This window comes from Amblyraja radiata, chromosome 2 (assembly GCF_010909765.2).
Source record: "Amblyraja radiata isolate CabotCenter1 chromosome 2, sAmbRad1.1.pri, whole genome shotgun sequence".
NCBI lineage: Eukaryota > Metazoa > Chordata > Chondrichthyes > Rajiformes > Rajidae > Amblyraja > Amblyraja radiata.
In genome coordinates, this window is record NC_045957.1 from 44,368,937 (window position 1) to 44,395,589 (window position 26,653).

General features: G+C 40.1%; 1 protein-coding gene across 2 annotated transcripts in view; it reads left to right on the top strand.

The window, feature by feature from the left end:
* Positions 1 to 26,653, top strand: part of vwde (von Willebrand factor D and EGF domains) — a 175,078-nt gene that overhangs the window by 76,575 nt on the left and 71,850 nt on the right. For both annotated transcript variants that reach the window (XM_033045672.1, XM_033045662.1), the window contains exons 5-10: positions 2,708 to 2,940; positions 11,392 to 11,481; positions 14,197 to 14,341; positions 17,952 to 18,175; positions 22,958 to 23,031; positions 25,187 to 25,460. In XM_033045672.1, coding sequence (XP_032901563.1) covers positions 2,708 to 2,940; positions 11,392 to 11,481; positions 14,197 to 14,341; positions 17,952 to 18,175; positions 22,958 to 23,031; positions 25,187 to 25,460 — 1,040 coding nt within the window. The remainder of the gene's footprint in view (positions 1 to 2,707; positions 2,941 to 11,391; positions 11,482 to 14,196; positions 14,342 to 17,951; positions 18,176 to 22,957; positions 23,032 to 25,186; positions 25,461 to 26,653) is intronic.

Sequence of the window (26,653 nt, forward strand, 5' to 3'; positions counted from 1 at the left end):
ATCTGGAGTATGGTGTACAATTTTGGTCGCCCAATTATAGGAAGGATGTCAACAAAATAGAGAGAGTACAGAGGAGATTTACTAGAATGTTGCCTGGGTTTCAACAACTAAGTTACAGAGATAGGTTGAATAAGTTAGGTCTTTATTCTCTGGAGCGCAGAAGGTTAAGGGGGGACTTGATAGAGGTCTTTAAAATGATGAGAGGGATAGACAGAGTTGATGTGATCAAGCTTTTCCCTTCGAGAATAGGGAAGATTCAAACAAGAGGACATGACTTCAGAATTAAGGGACAGAAGTTTAGGGGTAACATGAAGGGGAACTTCTTTACTCAGAGAGTGGTAGCGGTGTGGAATGAGCTTCCAGTGGAAGTGGTGGCGGCAGGTTCGTTGGTATCATTTAAGAATAAATTGGATAGGCATATGGATGAGAAGGGAATGGAGGGTTATGGTATGAGTGCAGGCAGGTGGGACTAAGGGAAAAAAATTGTTCGGCACGGACATGTAGGGCCGAGATGGCCTGTTTCCGTGCTGTAATTGTTATATGGTTATATGGTTATAGTAGTCCAATGGTATATCCTGACCAATGCTTTAAAAAAAAACTGGAGCATAACCTTCCTTGCTCTCGCTAATGACGGTTTCTATTTTATATGCCTCTTAACCATAATATCCAACCACATTGCCATGTTAATCACAGGATCTCTGTGTTTGCATGCCAAGTTCCCTCTGTTCCTCAATACTTACTCAGACCTTGCCATTTACGGAGAATGACCGAGCTTCATCAATACTCCCCGATGGCATTACCTCACATTTTATGTTCCACCTGCTATTTTGCAGCCCATTTCATCATCACATTGACAACAACATACGACTACTCCCCACACAGTCAACAACTCCTCCAATAGAGTCATGGAGAAATACAAACATGTCAATCAAGTTGGCATACTTGGCTAATGGCTAATCTATTTTCCTATAATTTGGCCCATATTCCTCCAAACCCTTCCAATCCATGGATTTGTGCATAGTCTCTTATGTGGTATTTGTATCCGCTTATATATCTTCATCTGAAGTCTTTCTTAAATCTCTCCATCTCATCTAAAGACTATGCCCTCTAGTTTTAGAATTGTCTACCTTGAGTAAAAGACTAAGCTCACACTTTATCCAAGCCTCTGACCTTGTATATCTCAACAAGGTAACCCCTCAGCATCCTATGTTCCAAAGAAAAAAAGTCCCAGCCTATCCAATTTCTCCCCGTAACTCAAGTAATATCCTAGTGAATTTATTCTGCACCCTTTCCATCTTAATGCAACCTTCCTATAGCTGGGCAACCAGAACTACACACAGTACTCCAAGTGTGGTCTCACCAACAGCTACATTATGCGATTTCAACTTTTGACTCAATACCCTTCCCAGTGTAAGCAAGGGTGCTAACTGCCCTCTTTTTGCTGCAAGGGTCTCCACAATTTCCATTATTACCATCTGCAAGCTCCTCTCCAAGTCACAGACCATCCTGATACTGGGGCTCCTTCAATGTTGTTGGGTCTATGCCCTGGAGTTCCCAGTTCAAAAACAATGTGGGAGTACGTTTAACAGTTCAGAGAATTAGCTTACCACAATCTTCTGAAGGCAATTAAGGATGGACTAGATATGCTAGCGTTACAAAATGTCTACATCCTGAAAAATTGAATAAAAATTGATGAGATCTGTTCAGTTATGAATAATTTTGAATATCAAGGTACAGTGTCGGTTTGGAAGGAGATAGGAAATAACAAGAGAAAGGAAATATGTGCTCTATAGGTCCCCCCACAACAATTATAGAGTATAAATCAAGAAATAATTGTGTGAAAAATACCGTAATGATCATGGGTGCCATTAGTCTCTCCAAATTGGACAAAATAATTTCTCAGAGATGGCCTTGAATGTGAAATCACTGTTTGTATTTAGGACATTTTCCTTGGAACCATTGTGAAAATAATCAGGGAATAATTTAGTTAGCTTTGGTAGTGTGTAATGAGACTTGCTTGCAGTTGTTTTCTCCTAATTGATGTTGACAAAATGAAAACAAACCTGGTGAGACATAGTAGATCCACATGGTCTAGCTACCCATTATTGACATTCAAACTAAATTTCCAGCACCTCTGATTTATATAGGGGAAAATCAGCCAACGATCCCAGGCCTGCTTAGAATACAGTAACTCCTACAGATGAGCATTTGTATGGAAAGGTTAATGTTTGAATATAATCCCACCTTGATCAAATTACATCCAGAGCATGCATGTAATAGGCAGCTCAGTGGCACAGCAGTAGAACTGCTGACTTCCAGCGCCGGAGACAACGGGTTTGATCCTGACCATGGGTTCTATCTGTATGGACTTTGTACATTCTCCCCAAGACCGCGTAGGTTTTCGCCGTGTGTTCCGGTTTCCTCCCACACTCCAATGACGTGAAGGTTAATTGGCATCTATTAATTGCCCTAGTGTGAAGGATAAAACTAGTGTATGGGTGATCGGTGTGGACTTGGTGGGCCGAAGGGCTTATTTCCACACTGTATCTTGTAACTAAACTATAGTACCATGAAGAGTGACTCCTTGCTCAAAGTACCGAATGATAGTTGGTGCACAAAGAACCTGAATGCCACTTGGTTAGTTAATTTCTGAATTTCAACTAGTAAGCTGTATAATACTGATTATGTTTTGTTTTATACTTGCCAGCTAAACATCCACCAGCTCCATCTGCTCTTGAAGTTGTGGCTGAGCTAGATAATAGCAGTGTTTATCTGAAGTGTTCCTTTGAGAGTCCAGCAGTGAACAGTTCTCTTGGATTTATTATCACTTGGTTCCGTCTTTCATCCGATGGAACCAAACAGGAGCTGCGAAAAGAAACCACAGTCCAAGCATTTTCCTTCATAGAACTGGATGGAATAAGTCTCAGACTTGGGGACAGGGTATGTTGCCTTATTACATATTCACATAAAGATCGGTTAGATTTCAAAGACGTCGATGAAACGTTTGAAATTGGAACGCTTTGTTCTGAAAAATCTTACAAAAGCTGATATGACAATCATATCCACAGGTATTGTTCCTGCTGGAATCGCTGGTCCACAGGAGAGCACCTCACACAGTGAGGGTTAAGGGCGCTAACTCATCTATGGGAATAACTCTGTGCTTGGCTGCACCATGCTGCTTGAAATGTTGGTGATTTTTATTAAGAGGTCCTTGCATGTACCTAGGTCTTCAAGCGTATACACATTAAGGGTTAAATCACTTCCATCACATTAATTTGATTCCAGCCCCTGCCGTGTTTGACACACACACATCAGTCTCCTCTGTTACATTGGGTTTTTCGTTTTGAGTTTTTAATCTTGCCACTTCCATAGTTTTGTCCCCCGGATGCAATCTTTTAAGCAATTGGAGCCTACGTCAAAAAGTAATGTTCAAATTCACAATTAAGGCTGCAAGCCAGGTCTCGGCTTTTCTTCAATCAGTCTGCCAAAGTCCTTTTCGGCCTCAATGTATTTACCAAAGCTTTAGAGTTTTTTTAATTTCATGGCTTAATTTAGAAAAAAACAAATAAAATCTTACTTAATGTTCAGAATTTGTTTGCAACTTGACATTCTGCTTTGTTAGTAATGTTCCAAATACAATTGTCTGAATGGTGTATTAGATGGGAAAATATGCACGTCGTGGGGAAAAGAGTAAAATCATTCTTAATTGAATGAAGAGAGTAATATAATGCCAACCTTGCCAATAATTGTTTCCAACTGAAAGGTTTCCCTTTCAAGGAATACTGCATGTTGAACAATTGAATAGCACATTGTCCTGTAATCAGTAGAAACTAGGAACTGCAGAAGGTGGTTTACAAAAAAAAGGCACAGTTGATCAGGCTACATCTCTGGAGAACATGGATAGGTAACCTTTTGTCAGGACCCTTCTTCAGAATGATTGTGAAGGGAGCTAAGGGGAGAAAGCTGGAAGAGAGGAGCCAGGACAAAGCCTGGCAAGTGATAAGCGAGTACAGGTGAGGGTTTTTTTGATAGGCAGATGGTTGGACAAAGGATGCGAGTCCAGGTGGGGCACACTTAAGAGAGGGGGGAGGTTGGGGTTTGGTAAGTTACCCAAAATTGAAGAATTCAATGTTCATACTGTTGAATTATGTTAACCAAGCAGAATATGAGGTCATTTTCCTCCAATTTCCATGTAGCTCACTCTGGCAATGGAGGAGGTGCAGGCTGGAAGCATTAGATGTGGGATTGGGAAAAATGGATAGTATCCATGAGATCCAGAAGGCCTTGATGTAGCAAGCACTGGGAGGAACATGCCAGGCTTTGTCATGTTCCTCCCAGTTTTCTATCCACCACCTTCACCACAATCAGTCTGAAGAAAGATCCCAACCCAAAATGTCAGCAATCCATGTTCTCCAGAGATGCTGCCTGACCCACTGAGTTACTCCAGCACTTTAGTCTTTTGCTGTAATCAGTGCTCACTGATTTAATTCTCATTGGAAGCTCATAGTTTTCATGTGTGGAAGTACATCTTAGAACATAGAAAAGTACAGCTCAAAAATGGGCTCTTAGGCCCACAATGTCTGTGCCGAACATGATGCCAAGACAAATGAATCTTCTCTGCCTTCACCATATAACCATATAACCATATAACAATTACAGCACGGAAACAGGCCATCTCGACCCTTCTAGTCCGTGCCAAACACGTATTCTCCCCTAGTCCCATATACCTGCGCTCAGACCATACCCCTCCATTCCTTTCCCGTCCATATAACTATCCAATTTATTTTTAAATGATAAAAAACGAACCTGCCTCCACCACCTTCACTGGAAGCTCATTCCACACAGCCACCACTCTCTGAGTAAAGAAGTTCCCCCTCATGTTACCCCTAAACTTCTGTCCCTTAATTCTCAAGTCATGTCCCCTTGTTTGAATCTTCCCTACTCTCAGTGGGAAAAGCTTATCCACGGCAACTCTGTCTATCCCTCATTTTAAAGACCTTTATCAAGTCCCCCCTTAACCTTCTGCGCTCCAAAGAATAAAGCCCTAACTTGTTCAACCTTTCTCTGTAACTTAGTTGCTGAAACCCAGGCAACATTCTAGTAAATCTCCTTTGTACTCTCTCTATTTTGTTGACATCCTTCCTATAATTAGGCGACCAAAATTGTACACCATACTCCAGAATTGGCCTCACCAATGCCTTGTACAATTTTAACATTACATCCCAACTTCTATATTCAATGCTCTGATTTATAAAGGCCAGCACACCAAAAGCTTTCTTTACCACCCTATCTACATGAGATTCCACTTTCAGGGAACTGTGCACAGTTATTCCCAGATCCCTCTGTTCACCTGCATTCTTCAATTCCCTACCATTTACCATGTACGTCCTATTTTGATTTGTCCTGCCAAGATGTAGCACCTCACACTTATCAGCATTAAACTCCATCTGCCATCTTTCAGCCCACTCTTCCAACTGGCATAAATCTCTCTGTAGACTTTGAATATCTACTTCATTATCCACAACCCCACCTATTTTAGTATCATCTGCATACTTACTAATCCAATTTACCACACCATCATCCAGATCATTGATGTACATGACAAACAACAGTGGACCCAACACAGATCCCTGTGACACCCCACTAGTCACTGGCCTCCAACCTGACAAACAACCATCCAACATTACTCTCTGGCATCTCCCATTCAGCCACTGTTGAATCCATCTTGCTACTCCATCATTAATACCCAACAATTGAACCTTCTTAACCAACCTTCCATGAGGAACCTTGTCAAAGGCCTTACTGAAGTCCATATATACAACATCCACTGCTTTACCTTCATCAATTTCCCGAGTAACCTCTTCAAAAAATTCAAGAAGATTAGTCAAACATGACCTTCCAGGCACAAATCCATGTTGACTGTTCCTAATCAGACCCTGTTTATCCAGATGCTTATATATATTATCTCTAAGTATCCTTTCCATTAATTTGCCCACCACTGACGTCAAACTAACAGGTCTATAATTGCTAGGTTTACTCTTAGCCCCCTTTTTAAACAATGGAACAACATGCGCAGTACGCCAATCCTCCGGCACTATTCCCGTTTCTAATGACATTTGAAATATTTCTGTCATAGATCCTGCTATTTCTACACTAACTTCCCTCAATGTCCTAGGGAATATCCTGTCCGGACCTGGAGACTTATCCACTTTTATATTTCTCAAAAGTGTCAGTACTTCCTCTTCTTTGAATTTCATAGTTTCCATAGCTACTCTACTTGTTTCCCTTACCTCACATAATTCAATATCCTTCTCCTTGGTGAATACCGAAGAAAAGAAATTGTTCAATATCTCCCCCATCTCTTTTGGCTCTGCAGATAGCTGTCCACTCTGACTCTAATGGACCAATTTTATCCCTCGTTATCCTTTTGCTATTAATATAGCTGTAGAAACCCTTTGGATTTACTTTCACCTTACTTGCCAAAGCAACCTCATATCTTATTTTAGCTTTTCTAATTTCTTTCTTAAGATTCTTTTTACATTCTTTATACTCCTCAAGCACCTCATTTACTCAATGCTGCCTATAATTATTGTAGATCTCTCTCTTTTTCCGAACCAAGTGTCCAATTTCCCTTGAAAACCATGGCTCTTTCCAATTTTTACTATTTCCTTTCAACCGAACAGGGACATAAAGATTCTGTACTCTTAAAATTTCACCTTTAAATGTCCTCCATTTCTCTTCCACATCTTTCCCATAAAACAAACTGTCCCAATTTACTCCTTTAAAATCCTTTCACATCTCCTCAAAGTTAGCCTTTCTCCAATCAAAAATCTCAACCCTAGGTCCAGTTCTGACTCTCTCCATAATTATATTGAAACTAATGGTATTGTGATCACTGGTCCTGAACTGTTCCCCAACGCATACCTCTGCCACCTGACCCGTCTCATTTCCTAACAGGAGGTCCAGCACCGCCCCTTCTCTAGTAGGTACTTCTATGTATTGCTGCAAAAAACTATCCTGCACACATTTTACAAACTCCAACCCATCCAGCCCATATACAGAATGTGTTTCCCAGTCTATGTGTGGAAAATTGAAATCTCCCACATTCACTACCTTGTGCTTACTACTAATATCTGCACTCTCCTTACATATTTGCTCTTCCAATTCTCGCTCCCCATTTGGCGGTCTATAATACACCCCTATAAGTGTTGCTACCCCTTTCCCATTTCTCAGTTCCACCCAAATAGCCTCCCTAGACGAGCCCTCTAATCTATCCTGCCAAAGCACTGCTGTAATATCTTCCCTGATAAGTAATGCAACACCTCCACCTCTTGCCCCTCCAATTCTATCACACCTGAAGCAACGAAATCCTGGAATATTTAGTTTCCAATCACAGCCCTCCTGCAACCATGTTTCACTGATCGCCACAACATCATACTTCCAGGTGTCAATCCAGGCTCTAAGTTCATCCACCTTTCTTACAATGCTCCTAGCATTAAAATATACACATTTAAGAAACACACCCTCTCTTATTCTCTGTTTATTGTCTTTTTCTTCTCTCTCCCCTACATTTTGGGTCAGTGCTACCATTCTCTGCCTCCTGCCTCTCACACTGACTGCTAGCTTTCCCAATTCGAGTCCCTCCCCCCAACTATACTAGTTTAAAGTCTCCCCAGTAGCCTTTGCAAATCTCCCCGCCAGGATATTGGTCCCCCTTGAGTTCAAGTGCAACCCGTCCTTTCTGTACAGGTCGCACCTTCCCCAAAAGAGGTCCCAATGATCCAGAAACTTGAATCCATACCCACTGCACCAGTCCCTCATCCACGCATTTATTCTCCACCTCGCTCCATTCCTACTCTCACTGTCGCGTGGCACAGGCAGTAATCCTGAGATTGTTACCTTTGCAGTCCCTCTCCTTAACTCTCTACCTAACTCCCTAAATTCTTCTTTCAGGACCTCTTCTCTTATTTTACCTATGTCGTTGGTACCTATATGTACCACAACCTCAGGCTCCTCTCCCTCCCATTTCAGGATTTCTTGGACACGTTCAGACACATCCCTGATCCTGGCACCAGGGAGGCAAACTACCATCCGGATCTCCTGTCTGCGTCCACAGAATCGCCTATCCGACCCCCTGACTATAGAGTCCCCTATTAGAATTGCCCTCCTCTTCTTTTCCTTACCCTTCTGAGCAACATCACCGGTATTTGTGCCAGAGGCCTGGCCGCTGTCGCTGCCCCCAGGTAGGCTGTCTCCTCCACCCTTACTCAAACATGAGTACTTATTTTCAAGGTGTACTCACCAGTCCCTGCCTCTGCCCATTGCCCTTCCTAACTGTGACCCAGTTTTCTGTCTCCCGTGGTCTTGGAGTGACCACCTCCCTGTAACTCCTTTCTATGACCTCCTCGCTCTCCCTGAGCAGACAGAGGTCATCGAGTTGCTGCTCCATGTTCCTAACACGGTCCCTTAGGAGCCCCATCTCGACGCACCTGGCGCAGATGTGGACGTCTGGAGGGCACTCAGACTCCAGACTTCACATAATCCCTATCCCTCCATTTCCTGCATATCTATGTGCCTATCTAAAATCCTTAGATCAGCACCTGAAAGGGAATTCAAATGTGGACTCTGGCATTTCACTTGGATGTTTTTTGCCCGAGAAGTTGTTTATCTTTGTACCTTTGGTAATCAGGAATCCTATGATTATTTGACACTATTGATTTTGGATTGGAAAGGTGGAATCATAGAAGAGTTTATACACAAACATTTAAGAACAAAATATATGTTTAAGAACAGGGGAGGGGTGTTGTCCAATGTCTGAGACCTACTGCATACACTCTTTCATGTAAATAAACTAGAGTCTACCAAAATAGTTTGTGGGTGCACAAACGTAAAGATATGAAGTGCATACATTCCGTGGAGACTATGAAAGTAGAAAAAAAAATGAAGATACCAATTGCTATAAACCTTCATATTTTATATCAAGTTTTACAAAAATAAATTATTGTTAAAAATGCAGAAAGGCAGAAATCGGAAAGTAAAAATCAACAGGACAGATAAAATATACAGATATACCAAGCTGTTCTATCTCAATCTAAACCATCATCTACAGATTTGCATACTTTTGTTTGAATATGCTCAAGCAAACTTTACTTTATGTGGCTGGCAAAATTCCTGGAAATGGTCTTTAGACTCTTAAAATACCAGTGGTATTTGAAAAATCCTTTAATTCAGTAAAATGAATTATTCTATGATTCAGTTTCACAGGAGTGTTATCAAACAAAATTGAGCCCTGAGCCACATGTTGAGAAATTAGTACTGATGACTCTGCAGACAGAGAGGGAATAAAATAGATAGGTTACTCTATTGTGTTCAAGAAGGAACTGCAGATGCTGGAAGATCGAAGGTACACAAAATTGCTGAAGAAGGGTTTCGGCCCGAAACGTCGCCTATTTCCTCCGCTCCAAAGATGCTGCTGCACCCGCTGAGTTTCTCCAGCAATTTTGTGTACCTTAGGTTACTCTATTATTTACATGTGTATCAATAGAAACTGCCATATGTTAATTATCCTCCGACAAAAATTGTGCCTCTAAGTTATTAAACCATTTGCTCACTAGAACATTATCCCTCAATTTACCCTGCATAAAGCAATCATGATCATAACTCTATCAACTGTACTGTCAACCTGACTTGCGGTTTTGTGAATAACCTCTTAAATAAAGTCATGCCGTTCTTCCTGCCTCTGGGGGGAAGAACGACCACCACTGTATTTTCTGCCTTTGAGTCAATTTTCCATTTGTGATGCCCCTGACTATTTAATTGCAGTCGTTCTTTGTGTGGGACTTTGTCAAGAACCTGAAAATCTCCCTTACAGTATCTCGTCAAACTGTTCATTTGGGATGATTAAAAAGGATTTCCCTTTAATAAATCCATGGAGGTTCTCCTTCATCAATTCAATCTTGTTCAATTTTCAGTTAATGTTTTCCATAAATATTGTTTTATAAACCTCCCAATGAGAGGAATTAAACTGACTAGATTGTAGTAGCCTTGCACCTCCAAGCATTCCTTTTTGAACATGGATGCTATATTTTCCATTTCCCAACCCTCCCTTCCATCGAGGAAGTATTAGAAGATTATAACAGGTTTTTCTACAACCTCCACACCAAATTCCCTGAACAACCCATCTGGACCTGGCGACTTGTTTATCGTAAGCAGAGTCAGTGAATTGGTCTTCAGCAATAACAAATCAGCAATTTAGTTTACAACCAATGTTTTCTCATTTCTTTGAAATCAATAGAAAATAAAATCAAGGGCTTGAACGGTTTGCACTATCACCCAAGAATAATTTTGTTCCCAATAGGTTTTTACTACACATTCTGGATACGGAACGATTTATTGAGTTCATTTCAAAGTGTAAAAGCAGGCACAAAGAAAATGCTGGTCTGTGTCTAAAAATCAGTTGTGCAGATGGAGGAAAGTGCAGATTATTTTAAAGGCAAATTCTATTTCAATATCTTTCTAGTTATTAGGTAATGCAGGGTGGAGTTTGTTATTTTTTTGACCGTTGATTCTACTATTGGGGTGAAATTGGTTAAACAGTGTCCATGTTTTAAAATGAGTTGTGTCCAAAGTCACCTGCATTCATGTTGTTGGCAGTCTCGTGAACATCCAGGATACGACTCACCCCTGTCATCTCGCCCACAAAACTGGTGGACTGGATACCTTTATTAAATCACTTATTTTTGCTGACAAACCAATTTTTAGCTACATTAGTACATTTATTTTCTTAAATACATGAAGAAATAATTTGAAATGGAAAGAAAGAAAAATAGTAATGGGGCTGTCCCACTGTACGAGCTAATTCAAGAGTTCTCCCGAGTTTCCCCTGATTTGAACTCGGAGAATTATGGTAATAGCCGCTTGTAGGTACTCGGGGCTCTCGTGGACATTATTCAACATGTTGAAAAATCTTCACGAGTCTTCCCGAGCTTACCGCGTTTCCCGAGTACCTGCCATTAGCGTTACGAGCCGCTAAGAGACGTCCCGAGCTCCGACATACCCGCAACGTACATTCTACGTGCTTACCACGAGTTTGATTTTTTTAAACTCGGAAGAGCTCTTGAATTAGCTCGTACAGTGGGACAGCCCCACAACTTCCCAAGGCAACTATATAGCTCTAACTAATGAACATATTTTTAATAATAATTCTGCAAATAAATGTTAGCACAAATCTAACCAGTGCATTTGTTTGCAAGTGTCAAGTTGTCCCTACCTAAAGAGAAACATGCATACACATAAAAAATATATTCTGTTCAGTGACTATTATGCTTGCATTTTGAAATTTACACTTGCTGAGCTGTATTTGTATTATTTGTTGTCTTCTTGAATTCACAGTTTTACTGTAGAAGCTCAAGTTTCTACTTGGACAGTCCAGATAATCAAGGACCGTCTGTTGAAAGCAAGGAATTTTTTGCTGGTATTAAGGTAGGAAGTAATTAATATCTAATCACAACTGAGCCTTAGTTTATCGAGTAGAATGTTGCCAATATATTCATAAATCCAAAAAGGAATTATGTGATGTTGTAAGAGATCTTTGGACAGCTTTTGCGAATACAATGAAATAAATGAAAAAAAACAATTTATTCAGAAACAAGACAATGTTTTTCTGAAAGGAAATTCACACATGTGCTTATTTTACATCAAAACAGCCTTATGGCATTCCCTTGATCATTTGCACCAATCTGCAGGGACTTCAGAAGAAATTAATTTTAGCTCTAGTTGCAGATCTCGTCTCCATTCATGTTTGATCTAAATAGACCAAGATTTACGGCTAAGATTTGTATGGAATTTCATGCTTATCTAAAATGTTCCATAGTTTAAAAAAATGTCTTCTTCCTGAATCCTGCAGCAGGTTTCTGCATCTTTGAATACTTCATGTAATCAGAATTGGTCTGAATAAGATAACTGGCTGCAAAGCAAGGCTAGGCAACATCATTGGTGATAGTGCTAATTTACTCGATGAACTGACTGTGCTCTATGCTGGTCCTTCAGACTCAAGTGTGCCTTTCCCCAGGGTGACTGTTGCAAAGGTTAGATCGGCCTTCCTGAGGGTAAACCCACAAAAAGCAACTGGCCCTGATAGAGTTCCTGGCCGTGTCCTTAGTAGCTGCGTGGACCAGCTAGCGGCAGTATTCACGGACATCTTTAATCTCTCCCTACTCTGTTCTGAGGTACTCACTTGCTTTAAGAAGACTACCATCATCTCAGTGCCAAAGAGATGCAGTTCACCTACTGCGACAACAGGTCCATGGACGATGCCATCGCCCTAGCCCTACACTCATCCTCAGAACACCTGGATAAGAGAGATACCTACATCAGACTCCTATTCGTAGACTACAGCTCTGCCTTTAATACCATTATACCATCCAAGCTTATCATCAAACTCGTGGGACTTGGTGTCAGCATTCATCTATGTTACTGGCTCCTCGCCTTTCTGACCAACAGACCCCAATCAGTGAGGATAGAGGATAAATCAACCTCCATGATAATCCTCAACACAGGGGCACCACACGGATGCATTCTCAGCCCCCTTCTTTGTTCCTTGTACATCCACAACTGTGCAGCTATGTACAAATCTAATTCAATTTTCAAATTCGCAGCCGACACCACTATTGTAGGCCAGATGTCAAATAATGATGAGACGGAGTACAGGAAGGAGATTGAGTACCTCGTGTCCTGGTTTTGAGACAACAACCTTTCAATGTCAGCAAGAAAAAGGAGATTGTAATTTTTTTTTTTTTACATTTCATTTCTTCAGGATTTCTCTGTGTGCAAAATAATTGAATTGAACTGAATTTATTTGTCATTTAAAACAAAATTTGAACAAAATGTCGTTACCATACAGTCATAACAATAAAAGGCAAACAAAACCCACAATTACATTAATTTAACATAAACATCCATCACAGTGACGCCTCCAGGCATCTCCTCACTATGATGGAAGGTAAAAAAATGTCTTATCTCTTCCTTGCTTTTGCTCCCGCGGTCAGGCAGTCAAACTGCTGTGACGAGGCGATCGAGGCTCCCGATATTGAAGCCCCCACCGGGCAATGGAAGATCCCGCGGCCGGGCCGCGCCGGGCGATGAAAGGTCCTGCGAACGGGCCGATTCAAGCCTTGGGATTCGGGGCGGACAAAGCTGCTGTGGCTGGAGCTCCTGAAAAGTCGGTCACCAACCAGGGATCTGTGAGCTCCCGATGTTACAGACCACAGGGCCCGAAGCCGGAAACCGGAGCCTCAAGGTCGATCCCAGCTGGAGGCCGCCCAGTTCCTCTTTGTTAGGCCGCAGCACGAATGGAGATACGACACTGAAAAAATGTTGCCCCCCCCACCACCTGCCCACCCATAATACACAACTAAAAATAGACTATTACACACATCTAGCATTAACGATAAGACAAAGAAGGAAGAGAGACAGACAGACTGCAGGCGGGTTGCAGCTGCAGCGTAGCGCCACAATGTTGGCTAGTGTGATCGCCATGCTTAAATGTAATTTGTCCATTGTTATGCACTGGATGATTTATTTAATACATGGTTTTATATTGACCATTGTTTTTTGAAATATACCCCTTCTCTAATGATTGTTAATGCAATGGTATTCTTCAGTACTGTGAAAAACTGCACGTAATATGCAACATTCCCACTCCTAATTTATTCTACAGTCTCTTTAATTATAGTGAATTTTCTGTGCTATAATAACTGCATTTGGTGAATGTTTGTATTGATAAGATTCATATAATTGTTGCAGGATTTGTAAAGTAGCTTATTTAATTTTTAAGAATATGAGTAAATGTTGATCAAACTGGTAATGAAGTGTTATTAATATTTGTATTAATTACATTCATATGAGCTGGTGAACAATATAGTTGTAGCACACAGTATATGTAGGAAGGAACTGCAGATGGTAGTTTACACCAAAGATAGTCACAAAATGCTGGAGTAATGCGTCTGGAGAAGGGTCTCAAACCAAATAGTCGCCTATTCCTTTTCTGCAGAGATGCTGCCTGACCAGCTGAATTACTCCAGCATTTTGTCTCGATCTTCTTATGTGTAGAGATACTGTCTTCATTGAAATGGTTACAAAAAAGCATTGCTTTCAATCTTACAGTTGCTATGTGATTGCTGTGGTTTAATTTACCAGATTCACCCTGAGGCTTTAACTGTAGCAGAGGATGGCAAGCAACATAGGCTGGTGTTTGAGAGCACTGTCCCTATCTCATGCACTGAGTTCAGCCAGGCAGAAGATGAATGTAAACTCACAATTTTGCTTAACACAGTGAATCAAGGTAAGCACATTTAATTATTTATTTCCCAATTCAACATCTTATAAAGTTAAAGTTGGACCTTTATATTTCACACAGTGACATACTTTTCCCAAACTAGAATTGTGCAAGATGACATTTAGACCTGGGTGGCCTTTAACAGTAAGGGGTTGCAGCTTGAAGGGAGTGGGTAGTGAATAAAAATATAAATGTTAGGTTGCTTGCTTAATGATTCCACTGCCAAACTGAGAATGCTGCATATATTCATTCAAAAACTAGCCCATAAATGTTTGGCAGCAGCAGTCAGGAAGGAGGCTGGATTTCGAGTTTGTTTTAGAGTGCTGGTGGTATTTGGGCCTGTTTGTTGTTGTATGGCATTCAAACATTGGAGGTGTTAGGCAGGCTCTGTGCAGCTTTTTGTACACTGGCTTCCTCAATTCTATATTAATTGACAACATTGCTATGTGCTTTACATGCTTCTATACACACGTGTAGAACACAGAAAAGCATACTTTTATTATTCACAAGGAATGGAATGAACAATTGGTTGCAATTCACAATCAATTTTATGCACAAACTCGGGCGTCCTCCAGCAATTTATGTTACTCAATTTATCACTGGATCTGAGGGAGGAAGGGGGACATGAAAAGTCACAGTACAGAGTCCAACACATGCAGGGAGAAAAGGAGGTGGCTTTAAACCACATGGGTGACGTCTTATTTCCTGTTTAGTTCGGAACAGCACGTCACCAATTATATAATTAACTGCAATGCAGAGCTGGGTTCTTGATTACCCTATCCTGAGTAAAGGATTTGGTGCATTCACCCTATCTATCCCCTTCATAATTTCATACATCCCTATAAGATCATCCCTCCAAGGAAACAATTCTAGTCTGCCACGGCTTTCCTGACAGCTCAGAGCCTCGAGACTGGCAGGATTCTCGAAAATCTTCTTTGTACTCTTTCCAGCTTTTTGACATGGATTAGCACTCATCTCTGCAACTGGATTCTCAACTTCCTGGCCAACAGACCCCAATCAGTGAGGATAGAAAACAAATCATCCTCTACCATAATCCTCAACACTGGTGCTCCGCAAGGATGCGTTCTCAGCTCCCTTCTTTACTCCTGATACACCCCCGATCAGTCTGAAGAAGGGTTTTGGCCTGAAACGTTGCCTATTTCCTTCGCTCCATAGATGCTGCTGCACCCGCTGAGTTTCTCCAGCATTTTTGTCTACACCCACGACTGTGCAGCCAAGTACAAATCCAATTAAATTTGCAAATTTGCAGACGACACCTCTGTAGTAGGCTGAATATCAAATATTGATTAGATGGAGTACAGCAAGAAGATTAAGACCTGTGACCTGGTGTCAAGACAACAACCTTTCTCTTAATCTCAGTAAGACAAAGGCAATAGTGATCAAGAAGAGAAGCGGTACACATACCTTAACAGTGCCAAAGTAGAGATAGTTGAAGGCTTCAAGTTCCGAGGAGTAAATCTCACGAACAACTTGTCCTGAACTAGCCATATCGAAGCTACTGCCAAGAAAGTATACCAATGCCTCTACTTCCTTAGAAGGCTATGCAGTTCAGCATGTCCCCACCAACTTTCACCAACTTCTACAGATGCGCCGTAGAAATCGTATTTTTGGGATACATCACAGCATGGTTTAGGAACAGCTCCATCCTAGACCGCAAAAAATTGCAATGAATTGTGGAAGCAGCCCAGACCATCACACAAACTAACTTCCCATCCATTTACTCCATTTGTACCTCACGCTGCCTCAGCAGGGCCAGCAGCATAATCAAGGATGAGTCTAACCCTGGTATAGAAGTGTGAAAATGCATACTTCCAGTTTCAGGAACAGTTTCTTCCCAGCTGTTATCGGGCAACTGAATCATCCTATCAACAACTTGACAGCAGTCCTTCGTTACTATCTACCTCATTGGAGACCCTCGGACTCTCTCATTGGATTTTGTTGGCTTTATCCTGCTCCAAACATTATTCCTCTTGTCATGTATCTGTACACTGTGGTCGGCTCGATTGTAATGTTGTATAATCTTTCCATTGACTAGATAGCACACAACAAAAAGCTTTTCACTTTACCTCGGTACAGGTGACAATAAATTAAACTAAACTAAATTAAATAGCATGACGACCAAAACTGAACACAGTACTCCAAATGTGGCCTCACCAACGTCTTGTACAACTGTAACAAAGTCCCAACCTCTATACCCAGTAGCCTGACTGATGAAGACCAATGTACCAAAACATTCTTTACCACCCTATCTACCTGTGATGCCACTTTCAGATAACTATGTGCATGTACTCCTAGATAGCTTTGCTCTACAACCCTCCTTGTGGCCCTACCATTCCCAGTGAAGGTCCTGCCCTGGTTTGACTTCCCAAAATTCAATATGTGAGAAAGAACTTCTTCACTTGGGATGATTTGGAATTTGGAATTGGTTGTAAATTTGGGCGGTAGAAAAGTCAATCGGATCATTCAAAGGGAATTGGATTAGCACCAGTGAGAATCTCAGATGCTCTTTTTTAAAAAGAGGTACACCCTCGTTCTTATAAAATAAAGGCCTGATTAATGTGTCAGGTGCCTGAGCCATTTGGTTAAAGTGGGTCACCTGAAAAACAAAAGCAGATGTAAAAATTCAATGTATGATAATTAACAATGTGCATGCTTATTTGTATATGACCAACACAGAAACGCGTACATTTATTACGCACAAAGAATACAATGAACAATTGATTGTGATTCACAATCAATTTTACACACCAACTCGGGCGTGTAGCACTTGGAAAACTGTCAACTTGCCAATTGTTCAGTGCAAAGATGATTCCCATTTTTCCAGCTCTCCAATGAGCCATGAAATACCATTCTTCATCTGTGTATTCACCTTGAAATTTTGTTTATTAATCTGTTTATTTTTATAACACCATTCACAGAAATTGCATTTATCACACAGTAGATGTTATCTCAGTCATTTAGTTCATGTTCAGCATCTTGCTTATTCCTCATATGTTTACACTGAAGATGGACACAAATGCTGGAACAACTCAGCGGGACAAGCAGTATCTCTGGAGAAAAGTAATGGGTGATGTTTCGAGTTTGAGGAAGCGTCTCGACCCGAAATGTCACCCATTCCTTCTACACAGACATGCTGCCTATTTCCAAATTGCATGAGGCTCACCCATATGTTCTGTGATGTATATGTAATGTAATAGGTAATGTAAATGCCAGTGCCCCTTGAGGCCAAAAGCAGAAGCTGGCAAATGTACCTGGGCCTCGTGAATGAGGTCAAGTGACCTTCTAGAAGTTTCAGTCATTGCAGATTAAACTTTTCCTACAAGATGTCGGACGTGTATTCATTGTGCTAGTCATAACAAGGTCCTAAGGAAGACATTACATGTTCTATTGGCATTTCAAGTTAAAATTGAAGCTATAATTTAGTTTTTTCATTAATTAACATGTAATTAGTGAGATACTGCCACCAGCACAATCCACTGCATCTGAACTGTATTTTTACTTCCTTCTTCAAATGTAAACATTTTTCATTTCCTGTGATTCAAGTGAGTTAAATTTGAAGATTACTAATATTTTATCAATATTTCATTCCATCTAGATTCGCCAAGCTCAGGATATTCGGGCTCAAATCTTGCCCTCTCATCATGTTATGTGGACCTATACCAAGTACCTTGCAATCGAGGCATATGCTCCCGATCGTCTGTTTACTATACAGCAGTGACTGACTTTGTGCAGGATGGTGACAGAGGAACTGAAGTCCTATCATTGCCTATTGCCACTGGAAACTTCCTCTGGAATAGCTACATCCCAGATCCAGTTCAGGTTGTACAACCTATTTACCTATTGTATTTTCAGCATGCAAGATATTTGTGATACGAGTAAAATGCACAAGGAGGGTGAGGGGTGATGGTGTCAGAGGGATGGATATGAGTAGTCTCCCTCCTGTCCACGGACTTGGTGAACCCCTGCAGCAAGGCACATCCTGTGAGTAAATAGAAGCCAGGTTATTTCACGTTTATGTGACTATGATAATAATTGAATTTATATCCCTTACTAGACAAACCAGTTAAGAACTTTAAAAGAGATATAATGTTCTTTAATAAAGTGAATTATTCAATAAATTCACTTTAATAAAAGAATCAATGCAAATGTTGACAGGGTATTTTTGAATCATTCGAGACACTAAAAACAAACACAAGTTTTTCCAAAATGCATTGACACAAATAAAAATCATGAAAATATTTATCCAAATTTCCAAAGGCCATGTTTCTGCTAAACAGAACAGGATAGGAGCTGGAAACACAGGAGACTGCAGAAGTTGGAATCAAGAGAAAAACATGAGTTGCTAGAAGAACTCAGTAGGTCAGGCAGCATCTGTGGAGGAAAATGGACAGTTGTTGTTTCAGGTTGAGGCCTTTCATCTGGACTAAAGCAGTAAAGGGGATGTGGCACAGCTTGTAGAGCTGCTGCCACGGCGCCGGAAACACCTGGTTCAATCCTTACCTCAGGTGCTGTCAACTGACCTAAACTTGATTTAATAATGAATTTCAAAATTGGAGGTGGATTTTACATTAAAAATACTGAATTTGTTTATTTTTCTGTGACTAATGTTGACAATTACACATGATTATAGCAGATAAAGGCAACAAAAAAGGAAATTTGCAGCATCTTAAGCAGCATTTGTGGAAAGCAAAACAATTACCAATTAAGGTTGAAGATGCTGTTTCTCTTTCCATAGATTCAACCTGATCCAAATAGTTTTCCACCATTTCCTCTTCTAAGTTCAAATTTCTAATATCTGCAGTTTTTAAAATATCTTATGATTAAATTTAACTGACTGTTTCATTGTATATACGTATCCTGGTATGTTTGCCAGAGGAAGTATTTGAGGCAGAATCAACAGAAACATTTAAGACATTTTATCTGGGGCATGTTGACCGGTGTAGGCAAGTTGGGCTGAAGGGCGTGTTTCCACACTGTATCACTCTATGACTCTCTGATGTTTTGACATATATATGGATAGGAAAGGGATATGGCCCAAACACAGACAAATGGCACCAGTTTAGATGGGGCATCTTGGTCGGCATGGACGATTTGGGCTGAAGGACCTGTTTCTGTGCTGTATGGCACTATGACTCGTGGAGCTCAAAATACCATGATTCATATTTTACAGAAAGAATTTTGCAAACACAAAGTGGTAATAAGAGGAGTTGTTCTCAGCATTAAAATATTGTGATTTACATCCTATTTTGAAAGATGGCAAACATTCCCAGGATAGTAATAATTCAGCCAAGAATGATATTATCACATGTGTGTAGTTTGAGAAACACAGATATCAGCTGGACCTACTGTCTAGTTGTTTCTCTTTAGAGCACTTTATTCGCTGAGGCTTGTTAAAACCTTATTGTAATGACCATTCCAGAGATGGTTTAAAAAAAAACTGCTTACTCGGCACATTTGTGCTTACAGCAATTCCATTTTAGCCCTGTGCATTAATTTTAGTGGAAATTTCTAACTAAAACAGAATTCAAACAAATAGACTAACTGTGCACATTTAGCAACATTCAGTTTTAAAGAAACATTAAAGCACTTGCAACAATCAAAACCTTATTACACACTGTGATTTTCATCTAGTTGTATTATTTAGTGTGTCAAGGGACAATGGAAGATGAAAATATAAAACTAAAAGTGTCTGCATAGTCACCATGCAAATATGAATACTTCTTCTTGCTTATGGCTTGCACAGCCTAAACTTGTAGGACAACTTATTCTATTTGATCTTTTTTGATTGTGCACTTGTCAAAACAGGGAAGGTTGCAATCTTCCAGCCCATATAAATACTGAGGTTTCATATCTAATGATGGTGTCTATTCATCATCATTTGTTCAGAATGTGATTTATTCCCCCCCCCCTCCCCCCAATTCATCTTCCCAATGAATTTTAACATTGCCTTGGAATTTTTTTTAGAAATATTAAGATGCAATAACTAATGAAAAAATTATAATATCTTCCAAAAGAGTGAGTGAATCATTTGGATAGACACAAAATGGTGGAGTAACTCAGCGGGACAGGCAGCATCTCTAGAGAGAAGGAATGGGTGACGTGTCCTGAAACGTCACCCATTCCTTTTCTCTAGGATGTTGCCTGTCCTGCTGAGTTACTCCTGCATTTTGTGTCTATCTTCGGTTTAAACCAGCATCTGCTAATTTTGATCTTTGGTTACTTCCTCCACAGTGAGCCACTAGGCTTTATGTATTACACACTAATAATCTGAGGCATTTTAAAATAATTGTTATTAAAACAATAATTATTTACTTTAAAGTAAGACAATTAAAATATAGATAGAAATGCTGTAAAGAAAAGGCACCTTTCGGTGATGGTTGGTTGCTAGATGTGTAGTATTTCGATATGTTTTTGGTTTGGTGTTAGACAGGAAGCTTTGAATGAAAATCAGGCGAGCTTGAGCTACATTGCGCACCTCACATGGTCAATGTGTTCTTGAGATCTCTTTCTACACAATGTTGAATTTGGATTTGTCATCCCAACCCCTGGTTGTTCTAGATCATAACAAGCATAGGGGCAGATAGGGTCATCCCTTGGCTTTATACAGCGGCTGACCTTATTCGTTTCAGTTTGTTTACTGGCCATTAATAAAAGGTAACTCCAGGTTTCAATTTAATTAAAGTATAAATATGTAGCAGTCTAATCTATTTTTAACTAAATGTTTTATTAAATTATTTAGATCTGCTTAAAAATAATGAAATGTGTCTTTGACCAGTTAGTTATTGAACCCTGTCACATTCGTCCTGGATCAGAATCACGGTTTCTGCTGCCTGTGGCCTGATCACCACTTACAGAAAGTCTTCAGAGCAGAACCTTTTTATGCAAAGGAACCGGTGGGACGCATGAGGTCAGAGGGTCTGCAGTGAAGGGTTGTTGGGGTGGAAGAAGGTAAACACGAGGGATGCAGTAGGCTGAGTATAACCCAACCCATTTAACTGCAAATAACTCAACAGGTCAGGCAGCATAACTGGAGCACCAGGACAGGCACCATTTCCTGTCTTTTCCGAACATCAACTGTCCATGTTCTTCAGAGGTGCTTCCTCATCTGCTGAACTACTCCTGTAGTTTGTATCTTTTTTAGGTTAATCAACATATGCAATACCTTGTGTCTCCATTAAATTCAAAGCTTGATGGGCATGATTTTCGGATGTGGGTAGTGTGGATTTTATTATCACACGGTGGATATTTCAGCAAGTCTTTCCTGTGGCACTTTAACGCAGTTACCTCAGTTTATAGTTATTCCTGGCTTAGTTGTAGAATATGAGGCAACTGGTTTGCGTGGACCGACTGGCTGATTCAAACACTGAATATTTAAAAGGCTAAACCAAAGATCAAAATTAGGATTTTGTAGACTCTAGACCTAGAATCTAGACTAGATCAATAAACAAAGCTTTGAAGAGACTCCTTCCTCTCTTCCACTATTGTGGCAATGAGGAGTCTGCGGTTGTTACAAAGAAGCTGTGACCAAAGAAACCAGTAGATGGCGCATTCTAACCTGCACAGTGGGTTTGTGTGACAGCTGCAAGTGTGTATCAGGGGTCTGTAGTGGCGGTGAGTGGGTAAAGGAAGGTTTGCGGCAGTGGCAAGTGCGTGTTGGGGTCTAAGGTGTGTGTATTGGGGGGTCTAGTGTGTTGGGCAGTGGTTAATGATGCAGAGCGTTGGCAACTGCCCTGCTGATCATCAATGGTTCAATGGTGCTTTATTATAGAGACATAGACTCTCGAGCCAGGGCCCACTGGTGAAAAGCAACATGTTTGAGACTGGGCAGAATATCCGTGCAGTTGTCGTGGATCATCTGTATCTCCATTTGATGCAAGGTGGTTTTATGTAAAACGACAGTCAGAATATCTTCCTCCAAAAGATAACATACCTAACTGAAACACAACTCGTGGCAATCAAATGAGTTCATGGACAATTTAGCTATAGCTGTACAATCTCTAAATGCAACCACTGTCACCTGTGAAGCTCGCTGCAATGTGTTGAATGGGTCTTTCCTGACCAGATTCCATACCTGCACTGGAAATTAGACTCAAATTTACCCAATTCTCCCTCAAGCACATCATCTTATGACATCTTTCATATATTCCAAACCCACTGCCCACCATCCACCACCGAGATCACAGCCTTCATCCCACTACATCCATTGAATGGACATGAGACACTCAACGTTTAACATTCTTAAATCCCTGCTACTGACCCTCACTCTCAATGAGCTCACCATTCCTCATCTCCATCAGCAAGCTTCTCGACATAGCTCCCCAACCTAACTGGCTTGGTTTCTCCTGTACACTTTTAAGTGGCAGTATATAAAAGAAAGTTAGTGACTCATGTAAGACCACTTCAAAACAGGTCTCGGGCTGTTGAGCACCTTCACTTTAACCTGGCCAAAGAATTTCTGGTCCCATTATTTTCCTTTTTATTGACACATTTGTAGGGTAGGAGTTAATATACTTGTATTGAATATTGCTTCTGAAACTTGGTTTTATGGACTTCAATACTGCACTTAATTATTTTTAATTATGTCTTTCTTTTAAAATGTAGATAATGGTGAAAGATGTCCCTGCTGCCTACTGCTATTCATTTACCGATCCACACCTGATCACTTTTGATGGCAGGTAACTTCATTCACTTCCATTATATTATTTAATTGTGATGCCCTTCTGTTTGTTTTGCCTAGTCTACCAATCGCCAGATGGCATGTGGTTGATCTTATTTGAGAATGGGTGTAGATCCCTGTAGCTTTATGTTGGTGTACTCGTTAGTTAGGTACAGTGTAGGGGATACTATCACCCAAATAGATGGACTTGCTTCAAGTTAGGGTAAAAATATAAAATAGGAATATATGGCACATCTAACTTGCTGCTTCCTTCATTTGTTGGAGGGACGAGTAACAAATCCATTCACTGGAGATGATATGAAATGATGTGAAAAATTATTTTATTAATAGTCACAGTGACAGCAGTTGAAAGGTGAACATTGTGTAAAGCAGAAGCGTGGACAATTACTACAGCAAGTTTATTTTATTCCCACTTCACAGTGATCTGCCCATTTCTCCCATCAGAAACCAATATCAATCTTGACTCGTCAATTGCCATGTTATGAATAGAACACCCTGCATTTAAATGGGAAATTATCTACCTTTCATGGCAATCATACGGGAAGCCCATTTCCCCATAGAATTTTCTTGACTCTAATGCCAACGTACAATTCCCAATCATACCTCCATCTCCTCATGGTAATATTGGGCTCTAGTTTTATTTACCCTTTTCTCTCCCTCGTGACATTCCCAATAAACGAGCTAACAGCATAGTCCTGTGAAAAACAGTAGGAAGAATGCTGCATCCTAGGATTTAGTGACGCAGTTTTGAATGCAGAAATATCATAGGACTTCCAAGTTATACAAATACAAGCCTCAATCTTTAAGCTAAGATTTTTTGGTTGTACTTATTGTAGCTGTATTTCTGTAAGTACGGAGGTTACTCCAAGTTAGATTATTGTTTACTTTTTTGTTGTTGTTTAGCTTTCCTGTCTGCAATTCTTTTGGATGTGCTAATATCTCGTGTAGGAAAAATAGATTTCATGGTATATGGACACATTTTATCTGTTTTGTAGTAAATGCCTACTATTTTCTGTGTGCTTAAGCAAAGCAAGAATTTCATTGTCCTATACAGGGACACATGACAATAAACTCACTTGAACTTGAACTTGAATAGATTGCAGGAAAGTGTACCAACCTCCCTTCCATTGACTTCACCTGCCTCGGCAAGGGCACCAGCATAATCAGGGATGTGTCTCCTCCTTCTCCCTACTCCTATCAGGCAAGAGGTACAGTAGTGTGAAAACACACACCTCCAGATTCAGGGGCCATTTCTTCCCAGCTGTTATCAGGCAACTGAACCATCCTAACAACAAATAGAGAGCAATCCTGAGCTACTATCTTCCTCATTGAAGACCCTCAGACTATCTTTCATTGGACTTTACTGAGCTTTATCTTGCATTAAACATTATTCCCTTTATCATGTATCTGTACACTGTGGACGGCTCGATTGTAATCATGTACAGTCTTTCTGCTGACTGATTAGCATGCAATAAAAAGCTGTTCACTGTACACCGGTACACGTGACAATAAACAAAACAAAATTTTAAATTTAAGTCATTGATTTTTTTTTTCTGGATTATTTGTTCTTTTTTTCTAAATGTAAATTTGTTATCAAGTCTGTTATCATGTTACTTAGTAGAAGCCTTAAAATCTTTTTATGAAATGAAATCTGAGTTAACAAAATGTGCTGCAAACCAGCATGTTTTATGTTAACATTGTATAATATTCCTTATGGGGCTGTCCCAATTAAGCGATTTTTTTTAGGCAACTGCCGGCGACTGTCGTAGATGTTCGCCGGTGGTCGCCGGGAGTAGTCTCCTCAGTCGCACAAAAAGTCGTAGAATTTTTCTGGTCATCACTAAATTTTCAACATGTCGGCGACAGTGGATTTGACGCCAATGAGAGTAGCTTGACTTCTCCTGATGTATGTGCTGTCGTAGGTTGTCGCCAGGATGACGTAGGTTGTTGCTGGTTTTTCAGCGACCTGCTAAGTCTACGACAGTCGCCGGCAGTTGCTTAAAAAAACGCCAAGTGGGACAGGCCCATAACGCTTAACTAGATCCAGCAGAAACCGAATAACAGTAATAATTTGTCAGTCATATATTTTTCTCATTCTTAAATTATTCAATTGTCATTTCTGGTCATAGAATTGTAATTTGTTTATTCCCTAGGCGTTATGATAACTACAAGACTGGGACGTTCATGCTCTACAAGAGCATCACTCGAGACTTTGAAGTTCACGTCCGTCAATGGGACTGTGGGAGCTCTCATTATCCGGCTTCTTGTAACTGTGGATTTGTGGCTAAAGAAGGTGGAGACATCATTGCTTTTGATATGTGTAACGGGCAGCTACATGAAACGAAACCACACTTATCAGTGAAAAGTCAAGAAATTAAGGGTAACAACATTAAAATAACTGAATCTTACCAAGGAAAGAAAGTAACAGTAAGTATCAGGGTTTCAACTTTGATTTACAGTTGCATTGTTTTCTGTTCAACTTTGGTAACTTTAACAATTTTATATTTTGTGGAGGTTGTTAAATCGGTTAATTTGTGTGGCTGTTCAAATTGATATGCATAATTTGAAAGAACTAATTCATTAATTCAATCTGTATTTGGAATTTAAATGTTATACTTATTATCTTATAAAAGATAAATTGGATTATGCCAAAACATCTAAGGGTAACAAGTTAATAAATAAGAACAAATAAGTCTCATCTTTTGCAGATCTGATATCAGATCTACTTCTCAATAAATATATTAAATCGTTCAGCGTAGAAATAAACCCTTTAGCCCACCACGTTCACCAAGTAACAGCTATACAAATCCCACTTATTCTCACCTTAAGCCTCTGCACTCTGCTTTTAGACATATCTGCCATTAGGAAAAGTCACTTAGCATGTAATCTGTCAATTACTCATAATGTTGTATACCTCTATCAGATCACCCCTCAGTCTCCTTTGTCCATAGAAAACAAACCCACCTATTCCATCTCATCTCATAGCTGAAACATTCCATCCCAGACAACATTGGTGAATTTCCTCTCCATGAATATAATGTGTGGTACTTTGTTTTCATTTTACACCTTTATTCTGTTGTGAATACTCAGGTAATTCAGTTCAACTAAGAGTAGCAATCTTAAGATGGTTGAAAGCTACAGTTCTGATCCAGCTTTGGTCCAGTAGGTTACTTTCCATTCAGTTCCATCATTTCCATTAATATATCGATGCATAAGCCTTCAATGCAAAACATTGATACAAACATAACACACGCCAAAGTGATCAACACGTTGAGCTCAGTGCGCTAACTTTAGACCATTTGCTATCATATTAAGCACAGTACTGATGAATTTACTGATATTTTGCAGTGATTCTATTGAGTGAAAACTACAACTCCAGCAAGTAACCTTCTTGAATTTCAGTCTCTCGTTAATTTTAATTTTAACTGACGTTGTTCAGTTAAACTTGTGGTTAAACGGACTGAATGCAAAGATTTTCTAGTTGGTTGTTTGCACATACATTGCCAAAATACTGATTAAAGTTTATTTCTCGTAAATACATCATCCATTTATGAATATTCAGTTCTGGTGAAAGAATAACAGGTTTCCTGTTTCTGGAATTGCTGCCAAAATATAACAGC